At 36.0% G+C, this 21,592-nt stretch overlaps 1 protein-coding gene and 1 pseudogene across 2 annotated transcripts; both read left to right on the top strand.

The window, feature by feature from the left end:
- The first annotated feature begins 85 nt into the window (after positions 1-85).
- Positions 86-9,462, top strand: LOC306844999 (EF-hand calcium-binding domain-containing protein 7-like; annotated as a pseudogene). The gene is made up of 13 exons (XR_013785991.1): positions 86-194; positions 523-718; positions 812-898; positions 1,001-1,196; positions 2,664-2,785; positions 4,502-4,640; positions 5,075-5,185; positions 6,448-6,608; positions 6,761-6,894; positions 7,558-7,706; positions 7,892-8,101; positions 9,066-9,173; positions 9,382-9,462. The product of XR_013785991.1 is annotated as an EF-hand calcium-binding domain-containing protein 7-like (transcript).
- Positions 9,463-10,792: 1,330 nt separating this feature from the next.
- LOC306844678 (phosphoglucomutase-1-like) lies at positions 10,793-19,875 on the top strand. The gene is made up of 11 exons (XM_079376981.1): positions 10,793-11,105; positions 12,325-12,487; positions 12,574-12,717; positions 13,257-13,382; positions 13,494-13,684; positions 14,357-14,511; positions 14,657-14,772; positions 17,386-17,521; positions 17,620-17,803; positions 18,469-18,603; positions 19,102-19,875. The coding sequence occupies exons 1-11, from the start codon at positions 10,860-10,862 to the stop codon at positions 19,189-19,191; spliced, it is 1,686 nt and encodes a 561-aa protein (XP_079233107.1). The 5' UTR covers positions 10,793-10,859; the 3' UTR covers positions 19,192-19,875.
- The last annotated feature ends 1,717 nt before the right edge of the window (positions 19,876-21,592 follow it).

Genomic DNA, 21,592 nt, shown 5'->3' with positions numbered 1-21,592 from the left:
CCACAGTCAGACTCGCCTCTCTAGCTCACTGCTCTTATCACAACATGCTTTGATATTTCGCTTGCATATTTAATGTATTTTCATAATGCAGCGCTCAGAGGAAGACAGGTTTTAAATGAAGTGCAGAGCTGCTTATTTGTCTGTGTTCAGATCCAGCCTGGTTAATATGACTTCTAAAGATCAGCTGTGCACCGGTGAGCATAATTCAACTCAACATCTTTATACCTGCACGTTGGTCATAATATAAAGGCTAGATATTATTGATAATATCAATAAATGGGTAACACTTTATAACTAATTCATAAGTAGTTACTTAGTTCATAATTCAGGAACAACACGTTGTAGATGATGCACATTCAAATAATATAGTATAATCAACATGAATACATTAGTGAAAGTATATTTCAATATCTCTTCATTTAGTAATGTTTGCTATTTAGCCAATGTCAGTGCAAAATATTATCACTTGGTTAATAGTCAGTGTATACGATGATTGTCCATCTTTGCTGTTTTGTCTCTCAGTTCTTTAGCAAGCAGGTAGAATCCATCACAGAAAGCTTTAGACAAATATTGGCCCCCAGGAACCAAGAAGCTGAATTTTGATGACTTTTGTGAAATACCAGCAGAACCTGACCAGCTTATGAGAATTTTCAAGAGATTTGATGTAAATTGTGATGGATATATCTCACACGAAGAGCTCAGCAGAATCCTTACTTCAGTAAGTGTTAAATTTGTTCCATTCTCTCTTTACAACAATGTTTGCCTACTTTTATAATCATTTCACGTTTGTATTTTGATTTGTTTGTTTTAGTCTGGTGAAAAAATGTCACCTAAGGAAGTGGATGAAATCTTTTCCTTAGCAGATGTCAACAAAGATGGGAAGTTAGACTATGTAGAGGTATGATCTCCAAGAATTTGGTTGAAAAAGGGTGGTTTGTAATGTAAATTGACAGATTATAGTATAAAATAGCTGAGTTGAATTAGCCAGCCTGCTGTTTAGTTCTGCAGGCTTCTCGAGTCTACAGCAGAGCAGTGTCAGACCGCAGCACTGAAGAAGCTTGAGGCTGATGCCAAACTGAAGAGGCAGAACTTTGGCAACCAGTTGGACAACTCCCCACAGAGCTCAGAGTCCCAACCTGAGCTTCCAGCTTCAGAGACACAGCCCAGAACAGAGCTGGAAACCACACAGAGGAAAGGTATGATACTGGGTCTGCACACAAGCACAAAACACAAACCAATGGGTCCTCTGCAGTGAATGGGTGCCATCAGAATTAGAGTTCAAACAGGTGATAAAAGCATCACAATAATCCACATGAATTCAGTCTATCAGTTAAAGTCTTGTGAAGTGAGAAGCTGCATGTTTGTAATAAACAAATCCGTCATTAAGGCGTTTTAACTTTAAAGGGTTACTCCAACTCTAAAGGGTCATTAATCACTTACCCCCATGTCGTTCCAAACCCGTAAAAGCTTTGTTCGAATAAAGTCATTATTTCTGTTTTCTTTGCATACAAAAAATATTCTCGTAGCTTCGTAAAATTATGGTTGAACCCCTGATGTCACATGGATTATTTTACCAATCTTCTTGCTACGTTTCTGGACGCTGATCGTGGTAATTGCGTTGCTGTCTATGGGAGGGTCAGAGAGCTGTCAGAATGCATCAAAAATATCTTAATTTATGTTCTGAAGACGAACGACGTTTGTACGGGTTTGGAACGACATGGGGGTAAGTGATTAATGACAAAATTTATAAATTAATGACGGGAGAAAACCGTCACTCCTGGCCATAATAAACAATGTCCATCCCCTGTTTTTCTGTCACATCAAAATCCACCAACATGTTTGTTTAGAACTGTTTTGGACTGGTTTTATTTGTAAGCAGTGCTTGATCTGTGCATATTCCTCAACTGATGACCACTTTTTCAGTGAAGAAAGCAATATTATGGATAGAGGATTTGTGTTTTAGCAGGAAGCAGTGGTTCGGAGTTAAAAAAAAAAAAAAAAAAACACTTTTCAAGATGTTAATTGATGGACTGTTATTATCAGCTGTTTGGACTCTCATTCTGACGGCACCAATTCACTGCAGGATCCATTGGTGAGCAAGTGATCTGATGCTAAATTTCTACAAATCCATTCCGATAAAGAAACAAACTTATCTGTATGTTGGATGGCCTGAGGGTGAGTACATTTTCAAGGTTTTTTTTTTTTTTTTTTGGATGAACTGTTCCTTTAAAATATAACAGTACAAGTCGGGTCGGGTTCAGTCAGCTCTGCTTTACAGGATGGATTTCACACTTGGGTGTACAAAAAAGCAAATAAACACACAATTCTGTTTCCATTCCTAACACTGCAGTCTATTATATAGTAAGTAATGATTAAGCTATTGATCTCCCCTCATGTGTGATGAAAAATCATTTGGATTTGTGCCATAATGTGAACTCAATAGAGGGTCTGTATAGGGAGGAGCTTTTAAAACCTTTTGATTAAGGCAGCCATTTGTCATTATTATGAGTAAGTGCAGGACTAGTGATAATTTGCTTTTGCTCTCTGGTGTTCAATTTTAAGCATTGTTTTAAAATGTGCAGTTCATTGTTCATTTTCTTTTTTGGATTTCTAAGTGATGCAGCTGTTTTAATGAAGATAGTTTCTATTTTTGCATATGACAGACAGTCGCTAATCATCCAGACCATCTTCAGCTCGCAGTCGTCGGTCATCTTTATCCACAGTCATCACCATGAGCGCTGGCAGCACTAAGAGTGGCAGACTGGTGGAGCCCAAATCTCTACAGGTACCAGCTGCATTGTGGGAGTGCCGGTTTCTTTTGGACTTTGCTTAAAATCTCTCTGATAGAACTCTTTAGAAAAAAGGTTAAGGTTGGGATAAGATTACACAATCAAAATATGTTTAAAATTAAACAACTGCTGTAAAAATCACAACTAGGAGTACCTGAGCTAAACAAGTTTCAATCTGGCAGTACCTTTAAATGGACAGTAACTGGCTTAGCTTTGCATTAGTATATTATACAGCTAAATTAAAAATGCTAAAATAAAAGTAACGTTTTTAATTAATTAAATGTTATAATAAATTGTATAAAAAAATTGTATTCATTTAGCTGACAGAGACCCATTCCTAAAAAGTCAACCTAAAAATTGAATAAAATAAAGTAAAAATAAATATATTTAAAAAATAAATTAAATAAAATATCATTATTTTAAAATAAAATAATGAAAAGGCTGAGTAATAATGGAATGAGCAATTAAGGAATAAATTGTTACACACCCATGTAACAATCACAAGCTTCCTATCTAGGAACTTCCGTTTTGCCTACAACCTAAACTTTATCTAAACTCAAGTCCCTTAAGGGCAGCTATACATTTGCTGTGTTTTTGTAGTATCGAAGCCTTTTGGTAGCAAATTTTCACCTGGTCGATATGAGTGCAGCTCTGCTATTGATCTCCTTCCCTTTGTTTGCACTCTTTTTGACTTTAACCTCTTGCACTCTTTTTGACTTTTAAGCTGGTTTGCTTTACCACAGAAAAATAATGACCAAACTCGTCAAAGCAAAGAGATTGGAAAAAACTAGATGCTCTTGGGTGAAGAAAGTTCTATCGCCTTAGTTCCAGCCTATTGTATTACCTGAGCCAGGAGCTTGATAATTGGGTGTAGGGATTGGAAAGGGTCAGGTTGTGTGTTTTTATGGTGGCTCGCGGTCTGTGCGCGAGACTTTAAATTACGGAGGTTTCTGGGAGGTGACAGGGCAGTGTATTAGTGCAGCCGAGTGACCCATCTCCTTGGGACACTACATCAGGGCCTTTTAAAGTAGACACTTGCCTCGGGTGCTTTTCTTCATTTTGATTCGGGGTGGACAAACCACCCAAGTGTTATGATTTGATCCTTAGCACGTTTCACAACCCAGCATAAATTCTGGGAGGAAATTGCTTTTGTTGAAGAAGTGTCATTTCGGGAACATGTTTTTAGCACTTGGAAAAGAAGCATAAACCAATTCTAAACATTAAAAGGCCTCTGTGGCACCTGAGGACAAGGTTTATTTCCCAAAACTACTCTCTGATGGATTAGAAAGGAGGCTGTTTGACTCAGATTTTTTGATTACTTGATGATTTAGAGTATATTTGCTGTAACATTTTAGCTGGACCTAAACAACAGCAGTTAAAAGAGCAAAAAGACTTACTTTAGACAAGAATTTATAGGTTTCCTCAGGCGTTTTTATTTTTAATTACATTATTAGTGCGTATAATATGAATTTCAATGGTCTGTATTGAAATTTAGGCTTATTCACTTATTTACATACTAAAATAAATATTTGACTATTTTTTCCACCCAGGTCTTTGATTGCCTTTGTTTTAGCAAAGATGTTACAATAGTGCCACCCTGTGGTTGCATCTTCAACTTCTTCCAAAAACATTTCTTGCTGGAATTATGATACTGCAGTTGTTTAATGTTTCTACTTTCTACTGTGTTGTACCTTTAACATTTATTTAACCAGGATTGGCATCACACTCTTATGAGAGGTTGTTTTTATCTGGAGGAAGATGGAATGATTGTTTCTCTTCAGTATCGCATGGTTATACCAGAGACCAGCGTCTACCTCACCATACGTCCCCTCAACCTTAGCCCGATTCCTGGTAAATATATTGTACATGGTGTTAAAGACCAAAGTTACTGAAGTTACAGATTTTCAATTATTCAAAGTATCCAATTAGGCAGATTAGTGAATTTTGTAGTAGTATGGGGAAGTCGTGGCCTAATGGTTAGAGAGTCGGACTCATAATCCAAAGGTTGCGGGTTCGAGTCTCGGGCCGGCAGGGATTGTAGGTGGGGGTAGTGAATGTACAGCACTCTCTCCACTCTCAATACCATGACTGAGGTGCCCTTGAGCAAGGCACCGAACCCCCCAACTGCTCCCCGGGCGCCGCAGCATAAATGGCTGCCCACTGCTCTGGGTGTGTGTGTTCACGGAGTGTGTATGTGCACTTTGGATGGGTTAAATGCAGAGCACGAATTCTGAGTATGGCCGTATGTCACTTCACTTTATTTTGACTGGATGTGTATGCCATAGAGAAGCCTTTTCCCGTGCATGTGTGTGGACACAGCTCTCTATGTGGTGATGGGGAATGAGACCAAAGAAGATTAAAATTTGGCTTGCTTGACTGAGTTAAGGGATAAGGAGGTTGGTAAATGTGTCCATTTTCTATCTAAATATAATAGTATTTATATTATTGAATTATAATGCCTGCTTGTATATAAAGTATGTTGACATATTCTCTTTTAAGCAATGATTCTCAGTCATTCTCTGACAAAAGTACCTTTTCCAGTTGACTTTTAAGAATTTTATATATTTTAATCGTTAATAAACCGTTCCACCTCGAGCTAAAGGAATAAATATTAATGGATGTGTAGATGTAATTATGCATTCAGAATGGTAACAGCCAGGGTTGGTTTGTAATGCTGAAGTTTCAGCAGATATACTACACATGTACACTTTTACAAAATCATGGTAACAGTGTTAACAGTATAAAAGCATCCTACTGACAAATATAACAAATCATAAAATAAAGTGAATAAAATAAAGATAAATAAGAGAAGACTTGTCTGCAGAGTTTATTTCCTGAATGCAAGGCGACATCATTATGACAATATGCGAAAATAGAAAAATATGACACTGTCTGGGTTGACTCTTGGGTACAATTGTAACTTTTTAAAAATATGTTATGTCAGCTAACATCGAAAAATAAATGTAGACAAAAGGCTCTCTCTTTCTATATGTGATATGTTTAAAAAGAAATATCTGTATTAACTATACCTATATCTAGATCAATATTTATCTATAGTCATATACAGTAAATGTTTGCATCAGCTATTCAATGTTGAAGACATGTTTTACATTAATTCAATATGAGGGACACAAATGTCATTTTATAGAATAACCCAAGAGTTATGTAGGAAATCTCTCTCTCTCTCTCTCTCTCTCTCTCTCTCTCTCTCTCTTATATATATATTTGTATATATATGAAGTGAAGTGAAGTGACATACTGCCACGTATAGTGACCCATACTCGGAATTCGTGCTCTGCATTTAACCCATCCAACGTGCACACACACAGCAGTGAACACACACACACCGTGAACACACACCCGGAGCAACATATATATATATATATATATATATGTGTATGTATGTATGTGTGTGTGTGTGTGTGTGTGTGTGTGTATATATATATATACACACACACACACACACACACACACACAAGTATAAAATACAAGTGTATATATTAGTATATACAATGTATAAATACTAAAATATGAAAAAACTAAATTGAGAGCTGCATCAAGGCGAAACAAAAGTCGACATGAGATGCTGCCTCATTGGAATTGCAATCAACTTATTACATTTTATAACAGCATGTTTGTCCTGTGTGTTGATGAACAGAAGTTTCTATGGAGAGGAGAGCTCAGTGCTGGCTCATATCTGCTCTTGCCCTTCACCACTGGCTGCAGATTGATGAAGAGGACGAGGAAGACTTCCACTAAAACTGTTCAGCTAGTCAACCGCACCCAGTCTGGAGAGCTGGAGCTAACCAACGCGTTTAAGTTAGTCAATTTTAATCTTAAATTTTTTTTTTACAGTGAGTTAAGGTGGAGGCCTGAATAAATGTTTGATTACTGAATTTAGGTTATTTTAGGTATCTATGATAACATAATACTGAATTTATGCAAAGATGCTGTACTGTTTTGTTCCACAGGACGGCATTGTCTGACATCTTTGAAGTGATTGATTTGGATGGTAGCGGTCTGCTGAGTCTAGAGGAGTACAACTTCTTTGAACAGAGATCCAGTGGAGAGAAATGTGACGAGGAAGCCTGGGCCATCTGCAAAGGTCCTTACACAAACACGCTGTAAATGAAACAGACACATAACACCGCCCCACATCATATTTGTTAAATTAAATCCAATTTCTTACCAATTTTGGGATGCTGATTCCCAATTGCTCTAGCATGTCACACTTTCTTACAAAATATGATGTGAATTTTCTAGCATAAGTAGTAAGGTAAAGAAGTCTTGTATTATGCCTTAATCACCAGAAAAACTGCCACAAAGACTTGATTCCTATCTTCCTCTGGCTAAGTTTGAACTATTTGTTCAATTCACAACCGATTTTCACATGTATGACATTATGTTAGAATTATGGCCAGTGTTAGAATAAAATGCAAACATTTCCCAGATGAGTTCTGCTACATGTGTGGGAGTATAACTACTTCCAAACAGCTACAAACAATTACAGATTTTGTGGAAAAAAAGCTTATTTATTTATAAACTTGTGCTTATATACAGTTCTTTGACATTAAGTGGTGTATTTGAACTTATTATTTGATGCAATTGAATCATTATTGACAAGAACATTTCTTTGGTTGTTGTGATAAAGTTTTCAGTAATGTTTTATTTATTTAAAAATAAAAATGTTGTTTCCAGATCTTGAACAAGTAATATCCAATGTAGTCAAGTAATATGGATTTCTATAACAGTATTTGCTCTCCTATAGAGAACTTTGACACAAAGAAAAATGAGTTAACTAGACAAGGCTTCCTGGAGCTCAACCTGATGGAAGCGAGTGATCGTGAGGGAGACCCCAGAGATTTGTGGCTCATCCTGGAGGCCATGGGATACAACCACAGTCTGGAGATGGTAGAGGTACAAAGGTCTTTGAGACTAACTTGTAATTACAACTAATAAAAAAACGAAGATGTTTTTGCAAGGGTTTGGGGAAGATGTCCTTTATTTGTAAATGGAATAATTTTTTGTGTAACTAACTTGTAGCCAGTGTAATCAGAACATGCTAAGCTAATGTGTGTGTACATTTTTCTTTTTCCTACCAGGCCTGTCCGTTTGTCATTGAAGTCTACTGTGAGGATGCTAAGGCAACTCTTCAGGCAGTTCATTTGGATTTTGGGATCAAGATGTTGAATTCTGCAGTACAGAGGTCTATTACGTCAAAAGCAGAGGCCAGATCTCTCAAAAGTCATGAGAATGTATTGATTTATACATACAAAGGAGAGAGCAGAATTTCATCAGTCATTGCCAATGAGGTAAGTTGATTAGTGTTTTATGTCGCTTAGCTGTTAAAAATAGTTTAAAAAGCCAATTCCTGTGTAGGCCTCACTTGTGCACCTCTGGTACTTAACATTCACTGGGAATAAAACAAAGTAACTGGAATGCTTTATAGAAAGGAACCCTGGCCATGAGTAGAATTTCAATGTCCTGATTTGCCATTATATATGCAAAGTCAGCTGAAAGACCATTTCAACAGATAGAAGGGAATTAGATCTGCTAAGAAGACTTGAGATTTTGCCATAGTCAGTGGAAATAATGATCTGAAATATACACTAATGTTTGGGGTTGGTAAATTGTTTTTAAATCTTTTTAAAGAAGACTCTCATGCTCACTAAGGCTGCATTTATTTGATCAAAAATACAGTTTAAAACACCCAATTACACAATTATTGTAAAAAATTGAAACTATATTTCACGATATTACTGTTTTTACTGTATTTGATCAAATAAATGCAGCCTTAGTGAGCATGAGAGTCTTCTTAAATTAATCTCTATTTTATATATATTTTAAAATGTCTTTTATTCCTGTGATGGCAAAGCTGAATTTTCAGCATCCATTACTCTGGTCTTCAGTTTCACATGATCCTTCAGAAATCATTTTAATATGATGATTTTCTGCTCAAGAAACATTTCTTATTAATATCATTGTTGAAAATGGCTGTGCTGCTTAATATTTTGGTGAAAACTGATCTTTTTTTTCAGTATTTTTTGCTAAATAAAAAGTTCAAAAGAACAGCATGCGTTTGAAATATAATTTTTTTTTATAAACTTAATGCACGCTTTCTGAATAAAAGTATTTTTTCTTCCAAACAGATTTCTTTACTGATCCCACATTTTTGAATGTTAGTGTACACATTTTCAATGGCATTGTTGTTGATGAATGATTATAAAACAAATGTTTTCTTTTCATCTATAGTTCCTGTCACTTTCGATGCTGTAGTCCAATCAGAAGGTGACGGTGCACATCAACAATGAAGAAAACAAGAACTGTGTGAGCAGCAGGGGCATGACTGTGTTTGCTGTGGAGGTTCCTCCTAGGACTAAAATGGTGAGATACACCATTTTCACTCACAAATAGAGACCAGTTTCTTCTGTAGATGCAGGATGAGGTGCATATCATGCTCTATTTCCCATTCTCAATTAGAACTAATAAAAGACCCCAACTAGAGCGAGGCTAGTTGCACATGACAGACAATCAGATTTACACTTATGATGAATATCTTTAACAATTGTGCCCAGTTTTGGTCTCTGTTCAGGTATGTCAGCACGTCGTGGCTTTAAATGATCAACATGAATGGACTTACAATTGTGTTGAGACCATCATACCAAGTTTGTAAATGCCTCAGTAACGATAGGAACGTATTAAGAGACAACAAGTAATGTAGTGCTTATAAAATGAATCATTTGTTTAGCTACAATGACCATTGTAAACATGATCATGTTTGTTTGTTTGATTGTTTGTTTTTGCTCCTTCTGTAAGCATTATTAATGTTATTAGAGTTACATTCATGATATTCATGTTGTTTCATTGTAAATAAAGCAGTTGTTTTCAATTGTTATTGTGATTATTGTCAGTAAATTATTTTTAAATTATTTGTTTATTATTTAAATTATAACAATGATTTAATATATTTTCTGTGGACCGTTTGTTTGGAAGAATGTATTTTATTTTATTTAGCTTTTTTTGCACATTCACCCCAGTCCATAATGTGAGGTATCCAGTCAAATTACATGTCATATCAGTTTGGGTTCCTATGAAACAATTCTTATGTAACAATTTAACATAAGCAATATAAATACAATAATTTAGTTTTAAGCACTAGTCTGGTATTACGCTAGTGGGCAAACATACAATCCAAATTCTAGAGTGTTATACACACAGACCTAAATTTTATTCGCCCTTGACCTTTAGCACCACATGTAGGTTTAAGCTTCTATTTATAACTTTCAGTCAATTATTTTGCCCTTTGACTTTCACTACTGTAACTGTAGAACAAGACACTAAAGGTCACATGACATGTGAGGAGTATTTAAACTACATTCATTTGCTCTCCATCTCTCTCACCAACAAACTAAACTTCTCTTCAAACTTTAGATTCAATATGTAGCCTATTATTCAGTTTTGTTCGAGATTTTTGTATAACAATCTTTTATCCAAAATGTGACTCCCACATCTCTTTCTCTTTATTTCGAGACACTATTCCAGCTTGACTCTTAACCTGTATTTTTTAAAGAAACCTGCAATATCATGACAACATGCATCATTGTAAACTTTGTTCTGCTTTGAATGAATTCTGGATGAAACTTGATGCAATAGACAAACAAAACTCTGACCAAGAGAGCCAGCTTTCCCAATATGCATTTCCATAGGGCCCCTAAATGTTCTCCCATAAGACCATTAGGTGCTTACGTGTACAACTAAAACCCTTAAATGTTCATATTTATATAAATATTGAGATTCAGTGCAGACATAAGTTGAATCACTCAATCTGCAACCACTCTGATGTTCACATATTGTTTGTTTGCTTAGGTTTTCATATGATACAAGACAAATTTAGAGCATAAAACATTCTATGATTTACTTTGAGTTTTAGTATATGGCTCAACAGTTTCTTTAAATGTGGGCGTGTCCGTTTAAGCGTGAAAGGCCAATGTGTGAGTCGAGAAGTACTTGGTGAACACACACATTTCACTGGGCACCCGGATAGTGACAGACACTGACCGCTGCTGCAACATGGTGAAAATTACGGTTATTAAGACCAAACCGTACACCGACCAAAAACCCGGAACCAGCGGTTTGAGAAAGAGGGTGACTGTATTCCAGCAGAACCAGCATTATGCGGAGAATTTCATCCAGAGTATCATTTCCACCGTTGACCATGCTCAGAGGCAGGAGGGCACCCTGGTAGTGGGAGGAGATGGACGGTTCTTCATGAAAGACGCTATTCAGTTGATCATCCAGATTGCTGCAGCTAATGGGGTTAGTTTTGGCCGAATTCGACGCGTAATTGTATGCAAAAGTAACGTATCGCAAAAGTTATTTCCTTAAATAGGAAGGGGTGGCTCTGTCTAGTCATGACACATTCAAGTTCATTGCAAAAGAGGTTACTTCAGTTGCAACTGTGCTTTGTCATGCATGGTTTCAAAACTCCATGGAATAGACAGCAAGGTCACATTTTTGGAATTTCTTATCATAGCGTTTCCAAATACATTGCATGCACATTTATAAACGTTACATAATAATTCTCGCTGGGGAATAATCTTGTCCACGTTATTCGTGATTGTTCAATTCGTAAACGACTCGTTCATATAAGTCGGATCTTCTTTGCAAAAGCTGAACCAGATTTGTACGCGAGTCGGCGTGAATCGGTCTGTGCGGTTTCAAGTCACCAGACCTTGTCGAATCATGTCCGATTCAAAATACAGCACATTTGACTTAATTACACCCGGGTTAATGAAACCGAATTAACAAAAACTCAGTAATAAGCACTATAGCTTCATTTATTTTATGCCAGGGATGAATGGATGGCGTAACCGCTGCGGCATGACGTAAATTAATCGCAGAATCTTTTTTTCTGATTCTTTAAATCAAGCTGTTCAAAAGAACCGAGTCGCGGAAATGATTCGGACTTGATTCAAACCAACTCCGTGATCTTAAAAGCTGAACTGTTTTGAGAGACACCTTTGACATTTCACGCACTGCCAAAAGCAGGAGCCGTTGCGTCTTGACAACATCCCGTCTGATCATATTGCAGACCGCATTTAATTTAGAAAGTAAAAACTTGAAGGAGCGTTTTGTAAGGATTTCTTTAACAGGCAGTCTTGTTGTAGCAGCGACCATGATGGAGGAGGCGTGCCTGCAGTCACGTCCCTGGTCTACACGGCATCAGTGCTTTATTAAATCAAATCTGTACAGAACGCAGTGTTTGCATCTCCTTTCTTAAGTACTAGATCTTATTTATTTATGAATATGCACTAGCCATGTCCTGTCGATTGCAATGCAGTTGCAGTGTTGTGTAACAGACAGTCCATAGTATATGTGTGTAATATAAGTCACAAGGACACATCAATAGGGTTGCTGTCTGTTATGTTTCAGGGTTTATGAACCAGTGTATTTCTTAACATACTCTTCAACATGAGTTTTTTTTCTTTCTTTTATTATGAGTTTATCATCACGTTTCTCATCCATGATGTTTTAGATTGGCAGGCTGGTCATTGGTCAGAATGGTATTATGTCAACACCTGCTGTTTCCTGTGTGATCCGAAAAACCAAAGCCGTCGGGGGGATTATCCTGACGGCCAGTCACAACCCTGGCGGCCCCAATGGAGATTTCGGCATCAAGTTCAACATATCTAGTGGAGGTTAGAGATGCATGCATGAATTAGTAATGAAGTATTAAAAGACTGTATTGAAGTGGAATTCAGTTTGTCTGGTTTGTCTTTCCAAGGTCCTGCACCAGAGGGCATCACAGACAAAATCTTTCAGATCAGCAAGAGCCTCCAGGAATATCACATCTGCCCTGAGCTCAAAGTGGACCTCTCAACCATTGGGAAGCAGACCTTTGAGGTTGAGACGTTCAAGCCCTTTACTGGTACCATTTTTTAGATTTACTATTTGCCAGTTACAAAAAAATAATTTTTTAGTTCATATTTGTGACCCTGGACCACAAAACCAGTCTTGAATTTTTCAAAATTGAGATTTATACATAATCTGAAAGTTGAATAAATAGGCTTTCCATTGATGTATGGTTTGTTAGGATCAGACAATATTTCGCCGAGATGCAACTATTTGAACATCTGGAATCTGAAGGTGCAAAAAAATCCAAATATTGAGAAAATCGCCTTTAAAGTTGTCCAAATGAAGTTCTTAGCAATGTATATTACTAATCAAAAATTAAGTTTGATATATTTACGGTAAGAAATTTACAAAATATCTTCATGGAACATGATCTTTATTTAATATCCTAGTGATATTTGGCATAAAAGAAAAATCAATAGTTTTGACCCATACAGTGTATTTTTGGCTATTGCTACAAATATACCCCAGCGACTTAAGACTGATTTTGTGGTCCAGGGTCACATTTGATTTAATGTGTCTACAATATGGTTAACAGTCTTGTGACTTTCACAGTTGAAATTGTGGACTCGGTGGAATCCTATGCAGAGATGCTGAGAGATATCTTTGATTTTGCTGCTCTGAAAGAATTGCTCTCAGGACCTAATCATATCAATGTACGCCTTGATGCAATGCATGGAGGTATGAATTTTACCAACAAAAAAACCCCATCAAAATATGCATAAGTCCTCTGAGATTGCAGAGTTATATAAAGTAACTGAAAATGGCATATTTCTGTGTTCTTCACACTAGTTGTGGGTCCCTATGTAAAGAAGATTGTGTGTGAAGAGCTTGGTTCGCCTGCAAACTCTGCTGTTAACTGTGTCCCCTCTGAGGACTTTGGGGGACACCATCCCGACCCTAACTTAACATATGCTGCTGACCTGGTCAAAACTATGAAGGGAGGTGAATATGACTTCGGAGCAGCTTTTGATGGTGATGGCGTAAGTCTATTAGTTTATATCTGACGTTTATAACCATATATGCTGCTTTTCAAAAGTTTGGGGTTACTCAGATTCTCAGATATTTTGAAAAGAGTTCTCTTCTGCACACCAAGACTGCATTTATTTGATTAAAAATACAGTGAAAAAAGTAATATTGTGAAATATTATTACAATTTAAAGAAACTGTTTTCTATTTTAATATCTTTTAAAATGTATGTTTTCCTGCGATGGCAAAGCTGAATATTCAGTAGCCATCACTCCAATGTCTTCAATGTCACATGATCCTTCAGAAATCATTCTAATATTCTGATTGGGTGATCAATAAACATTTCTTCTTCTCCTTCTTCTTCTCCTCCTCCTCCTTACTGAATATTATCAATTGTTCTGCTTAATATTTATGTGGAAATTTAATTTTTTATGATTTCTTTTAAGATTCTTTGATGAATAGAAAGGTCAAACAAAGAGTACTTATTTAAAATGTTATTATTTTGTAAAATTATAAATGCCTTTACTGTAAGCTTTGATCAATGTAATGCATCCTTGCTGAATAAAAGTGTTAAAAAACTGCTCCCAAACATTTCAACAGTAGTTGTGCTTTTAATTCTTCAATTAAAATCAACCAGAAGTCAAAACCTAATCATCATATTTCCCGTCTTGCTGTTCTCTTTGCAGGATCGTAACATGGTACTGGGTAAGCATGGATTCTTTGTAAACCCCTCGGACTCTGTGGCAGTCATCGGTGCCAACATTACATCCATACCTTATTTCCAGAAGACTGGCGTGAAGGGTCTGGCTCGCAGTATGCCCACCAGTGGGGCTTTGGACAAGTATGTTCATCTAAGCTCACTTATATTTTATGATTTAGCCCTATGTTTAACCATCTCAATAAGTGTAATAAGTGCGTACCACACACACTATAGTATCTCATAAACTTTAGTTAAGAGCAATATATTGTTTGTTTTTGCCATACAGTGTAGCCAAAGCTTTGAAGATGCCGCTTTATGAGACTCCCACGGGCTGGAAATTCTTTGGAAACTTGATGGATGCTGGCAAGTTATCCCTCTGTGGTGAAGAAAGCTTTGGTACTGGTGAGTAGCTATGAAGCCATTGGTGTTATTCGGTCAAATAGGATATTTTAACTCGATATGAACCTGCTTAAGTTTGATGCTGAAAAGCTTTTGTTTTGAGGATTTAAATTAGTGGGTAAATACTTTTAAAAAGAAAAATTCAATATTTTAAACATACATGCATACAGTCAAACCAAAAATTATTCAGACTCCAGATTTTTTTAAATATTTTTTTTTTACTAGTGGGTGCAGTACACTATAGTTCATAAATGTAAGTGAGGATAGCAAAATAAAGTGAACTGTGACATTATACCCAAAAATTCTTCATACAATGAACTACCAGTAAAATTTGGGATCAAACATTATTCAGACACTTTGACCTGACCACTTTGACCTGTTTTGCTTGAGTGCTTTTTTTTTCTCTTTAATTGCTAATGCAACCTTTTTACACTACACACTGAACATAATTAAGCGTAGCTTGGTAACTGGTTGACCTAAATTGGCATTATCTAATTGTGTACTTAAAGGGGTCATGGGATGCAAAATTCACTTTACAAGTTGTTTGAATATAAATTTTTTTTTTTTTTTTTTTTTGTATGTGTTGTATGTCCTACTATTGGGCCTAGAGCCTGTAATAAAGATTATATATAAATGTGTGTTGGAATTGTGTGTCCATCCTATAATGATAAAAATCCACCCAGTGTTTTTTTTTTTTTAAATCCCTGTTTTAAAATCCCCTTTCTCAAATCAGGCTGTTCTGAGAGCCCTGTCAGAATGACGTAGTTCTGTACATCCTCTAACAATATTTTTGGCAGATGTACAAGCGTCTGGGTGAACTCCATGCTGGTAGTGATAGTGCTTTCCTATGCTGGCAGAAGTAAGAATACCCTGCTTCGCATCGGAACGGAAGTTGTGTGACGTCATGTGAAAAGGGCCTATAATGTGCTAGTTAGCCAGTTTCACCAGTAGCCCCTCACTGCAGAACAAAGATCCAGAGGGCGAGGTTGGATCCACATCTCGGGGGTGGAGATGGGTAGGTTTAGGGGTGGGGATGGATGGGTTTAGGGATCAAGGGGTGGAGATGGGTAGGTTTAGGTATATGTAAGATGGGAGGAGCTGGATCTAGATCCAACCACGCCCCTGGATCTTGTGTTCTGCAGTGACCATCTCGGTTTCGCAACTGAAGTTTAGTATGCACCATAGATATATATACCTAGATGCCTCATTATGGACTGTTTCTATGGTCCGCGATCTGTTTTTATACAGGATTCGACCTCCGGAGGACACAGTCTTCTAAATGAGACAGCTTGTGCGTCTACAACAGCAAGTTATACGCTTGTATATCTTTGAATATTTATTGATTATTATAGTGAATGCGAGATGGCTGACACGTCAACGTATGTGGAGCGGTCGAATAGGGAATCTACACATATCTTTGGTCTGCTCGTCACTCCACGGAAGAGAGGGGCGGGGTCAGCAGAGCTCACTAGCATTTTTGGACTTGATCAGCATGCTGAAAACGGAGCTGAGTTTGACCGTGCAAAGGAGATGTTTTTTACACTACCATTGAGAGATTTTAACCAAAGTATGTTATAGACTTTTCATTTAGATCCTAAAGAATCATATCAACTTGTGTAAAATGGGCATCCGATGACCCCTTTAAATTTAACAGCTGAATAATTTTTGGTTGATTGTAATCTATTACATGCCTTTCTGTCAAAGTTATCTGACATTATCAAGATGAATTTGTTCTGACACAGTTTAACTCCGAGTTCTTATATAGCGAATAAACTGTGATATAATGTGAGAAATGTTGAAGGTGTCTGAATAAACTTTGTTTATATATTTATGTATATGTGTGTGTATATATATATATATATATATGTATGTATGTATGTATGTATGTATGTATGTATGTATGTATGTATGTATGTATGTATGTATGTATGTATGTATGTATGTATGTGTGTGTGTATAGATAGGAACTGTACTTTTACTGTTTTCACCGTAAGTTGTATAATTAGTCATTTTGATACAAAACCACAAATTTTACAGTAATTTACAGTTTAAAAAAAAAGACAAATAATGTGTCTTTAAACGGTTTAGTTTCTCACCATGTAAGGTAACATAGTTATGTTTTTACTGTAGTATTTGTACTTTTTATCTGTAAAAAAAATTTAAAAATTTAAAGTTTATATTAAAGGGATAGTTCACACAGAAATTAAAATTCTGTTATTAATTACTCACCTCATGTCATTCCAAACCCGTAAGAGGTTTGTTCATCTTTGGAACACAAATTAAGGTATTTTTGATGAAATACGAGAGCTTTCTGGCCCTACATAGACAGCAACGCAACTGACATGTTTAAGGCCCAAAAAGGTAGTAAGGACATGTGACATCAGTGGTTCAACTGTAATTTTGTGAAGCTATGAGAATACTTTTTGTGTGCAAAGAAAACAAAAATAACGACTTTATTCAGTAGTTCTTCTCTTATGAAGTTAATAAAGTTATAAATTTGTTTTTCACCACCACTTGCATTATGTTTTCATAGTAAGTCAAGCTCTTTCCTGTCAAAATATGAAAGAAAGCTTGATTTCCCATTATACAATCTTTTAAAGTCCTGTTTTTTGGTAGGTTCTGATCACATCCGGGAGAAGGATGGTCTGTGGGCAGTTCTCGCATGGCTCTCAATCCTAGCCACTCGCAAGCAGAGCGTAGAGGATATCATGAAAGACCACTGGCAGAAGTTTGGAAGGAACTTCTTCACAAGGTAACCGCAATAAAGTGACATGCCTAACTCTGTAGCTTGACTGCCCTCTGCTGGTAGACTTGTGGAAGTCACCAGACCTTGTCCCAAATCTGTTTCAGGTATGACTATGAAGAAGTGGACTCAGATGCTGCGAATAAGATGATTGATCACTTACAGACAACTATGTCTGATAAAGCCTTTGTAGGGCAGAAGTTCTCCTCAGGGGATAAAACATATCAAGTGGAGAAGGCTGATAACTTTGAATACACAGACCCTGTCGATGGCAGTATTTCAAAGGGACAGGTGAGTCAGGTGTACACAAAACTATAACATAAATGATTAATGATCATATGGTCAGCCCATTGCATAATTAGTTTTTTAATTAGCTCGCCTGTAGATTTCAGGTCACTTTGATGTTCTGATGTGCATTTGTTCATATCTAGAATTAGAATTATATATTTCTATAATATTTATTATAGTTTATTTACTAAAAAGAAAAATATTTGATCAAAAAATACATTGTGATAATTTTGTATTACCTAATTGAAAGAGCTATTTCTTTCTTTATGTAATTTACTCCTTTGTAAATATAAATTTCAATACCATTATTTAGAAATCAGCTGTTTTTTCTCAAATATTTTATATATTTAAATTTTTTTAATCCCTTTTTATGACTGCTGATTGTCCATTCTTTTAAACCTCAAATATTGAAATGACATTGATATGTACATATTCGTTGATATGATTTCTCTGATGAAATCACTGATGTTCTGCATTACTGTTGTTGAAAGAATAGCCTCATCATGACCTTTGTGTTTGAAATAGCTCATGAAAATACCATCCAAACGAACAGTCTTGGAAACGTTTAATCTAAACACCTTTCTCAATTTCATAGAAATATGTGCATGCTTTCCAAAACAGAGTATGTTGGCCATCATCCCTGTTTCTTGTCTTCATGCTTTTTTTAGGGTTTGAGGATCATCTTCTCTGATGGCTCACGTATCATCTTCCGTCTCAGCGGGACAGGCAGTGCCGGGGCAACCATCAGACTTTACATTGACAGCTATGAGAAAGATCCCCAGAAAATTTATCAGGACCCACAGGTAAACTGGTCAAAAGCTACCACCTCCTTTTTTAAATTTTTTTTACAAAATATGTTCTCCCACCACATATACTTTTACTTATTTATTTATTTTATGTATTTATTTTTTTTATTGTTTTTTGAAGTAAATCTGTCGTAGCTGTAGCAGTAATCAATTTTGACATGCTCATCCCTGCACATGGTTAAAGATCCAATCGATTTGGATCACAAGAGTATTAATCTGTCTTAAAGAATCAACCTCAGACACGCTTCGAATTGAGCTGATATGAGGTTTTAGTTCCAGCAGTTCTTTTCATCTTGAGTTTTGAGGCTTGAATTACTGTAGAAGAAAAGGATTCTCATTTTTGCTACAAAACACTAAATTTGGACCATCCGTTTTCATTTAGTCTAAATCAAAGTCCCTATTATATTTCTCTCATTTTGCGGTTCCCTAATTGTGCACTTGTAACATTTCCACCCTCTTTAACATTATTAACATTGTCTCAACTGTTGTGAACAGGTCATGCTGGCTCCTCTGGTAGACATTGCCTTGAGGATCTCTCAGCTTCAGGAAAAGACGGGCCGCACCGCTCCAACTGTGATCACATAATTACCCTAGAGTCCATATTCACCTGATTCAGCCCAGACTAGCTCTCACTGTACGCAGCAATGCCTTACTTTATCATTATTGCCATCACTTTCATACCCCAGTCATTGTGTTCGATGTGTCCTCAAGAAAGTGTCACATTTCTAGTGTTCCACATGCACAATCAAAGATCTATATCCATTATAAATACAGAGAGTATAAAATAAAGTCTATAAAATGAATGGCTTGTTGTGATTTGTTCTTAAGGAAGTCATGCTTTTTTTCATGCGCTTTGATTTGTCATTGGGACTAAAGCGCTTAACTGTTCTCTGTGTCTGCTAGATCCATCATATTTGGATTCTAAAAACAACAGCTATGTTTTATTCATATGCACAGTTTGTCTTTCATTTGAGGCTGGAAGTAGTAACTCTTACGCTACAGTGTGTTATTAGTGGATAAAAAATGCTAAAGGCAGGAAACCTGCATAAAATATATTCTGCCTTTAAATTAGCACCACAAATAGCACAAGTGTCTTTCAATGGGAGTTGACACTTAAAAGCTCAGATTACCATCATTTAAATTATTTTTTGAAGAGTCTTCTGTATAACCTAAATATGGGTGATGGCATCTGTTCAAAATAAAAGCCTTTAACAAAGAATTATTACCAGCTGGGTCGCTGAAAAAAATCATCACAGAAATAAAAACTTTAACTTAAGTTAAACATATTCTTTGTTTTTGGACACTGAGACTTTTTACATTTGACAATATGTTGCCTCGTGAATTTTCATAAAACTGTGTATTTATACATGGTTACATACATGATAAATAAGACATTATACAGTATTATATGTCCGAGTTTGTTTGCAATGGTCTACAACACAATATATGCCTACCAAAATGTCACGAGTATATAAATTCAAATCTGTGACTTTTAAATTTTTGTTTTTTAAACTTAAAGGGTAGTTCACCTAAAAATAAAAATTATGTCATATACTCACCCTCCAGTTGTTCTAAACCTGTATGAGTTTCTTTCTTTTGTTGGACACAGAAGAAAATATTTTGAAGAATGTTGTTAACTATGCAGTTGATTATAGCCATTGACTTCCACAGTATGGAAAAATATTATGGAAGTCAATGGCTACCGTCAACTGTTTGGTTACCAACATGCTTCAAAATATCTTTCTTTGTGTTCAACAGAAGAAAGAAGCACATACAGGTTTGGAACAAGTGGGAGTGAGTAAATGACGGAATTTTTTGGGGAGGTGAACCATCCCTTTAAAATTATGAAAAACTTCAAGGAAAAGTTATAACAAAATGAATAAACCTTAAGAATCTGCTCTATTTCTAGGTCACTAATTAAACAATCAGGTTTGTGACACTGAGCATGTTAATGAGTTTTCTTGCTTCCATTGAAGCATGTGATACCTTTTGAATATACATCAAATCATATATGCTATATCTGAATATAATTTATTATTCATAACAAAACAAAAAAAGGGTATTTTCATTAGTGGTCTCAAATGTATGTTTGGACCCACTGTATATATAGTGCCTTCATGAACTGTGTTGTCATCATAAACTCCCAGTCAGTCTATTTGGTTTGAAATTTCCTTCAATTTAGTTAATATGGGACATGGAAAATCAGGTGCACATACCTGAGAACAGAAACCTCTTTATTTTGAAAAATATATATAGGCCTATATTAAAAAAAAAAAAAAAATGTAGCAGCCTATTTGAAACCGGCATACATACATACCCATATGATCAAAACATTTCCCCAGTCTTTGTCAGAAATGACCTCAACTTTATTACAACCCATTTATTAGTACCTGTCAGGACACCCATCAAACACCTGCTCTCAAATAGTTTCCCGCTTGTGCTCTGGATGAATAAATAGGTGGGACATTTTTTCAGAACAGGTTTGCACATTGTAGAAGCCCCCTCTGTTGATATAGCAAGATACAAAGAACGTCCTGCCTGGAAAGTAATGGCTTGCAGGTTTTATTTTCATTGGATGTCATTACATGAGGTAATGGCAGTAACAGTGTGTATTTAGCTGTCTGGTTATTATATTTTGAAGTCCTCTTTTAATCTCTTTATATTTCTACCACAGCATCTTTATTTAATCTAGAGGTTTAAAGAGATCTAAAGCATTCAGAAAAGGTCACTAACACAATGATTATAGCCATATATTTAAAAAAACAAATCTTGTCAAATAAAACAAAAATGCAACCAATGCATATACCGTTTATATTCCATAATATTCCGGAAATCTTACAACTTATTTGACCCCTTTCAACATCTGCTTTGCTTTTATCTTTTAAATTTTAAATTATATAACATTAAAGACACCAAGCATGCTTAAAAATAATTGTACTTCACATTTTTAGAGATATGGAGCTAGTATACAATCAAAGGTACATTT

Source organism: Barbus barbus, assembly GCF_936440315.1.
Source record: "Barbus barbus genome assembly, chromosome: 25".
NCBI lineage: Eukaryota > Metazoa > Chordata > Actinopteri > Cypriniformes > Cyprinidae > Barbus > Barbus barbus.
Note: the sequence above shows the minus strand (reverse complement) of the source record. Positions and strands in the feature narration are given on the sequence as shown.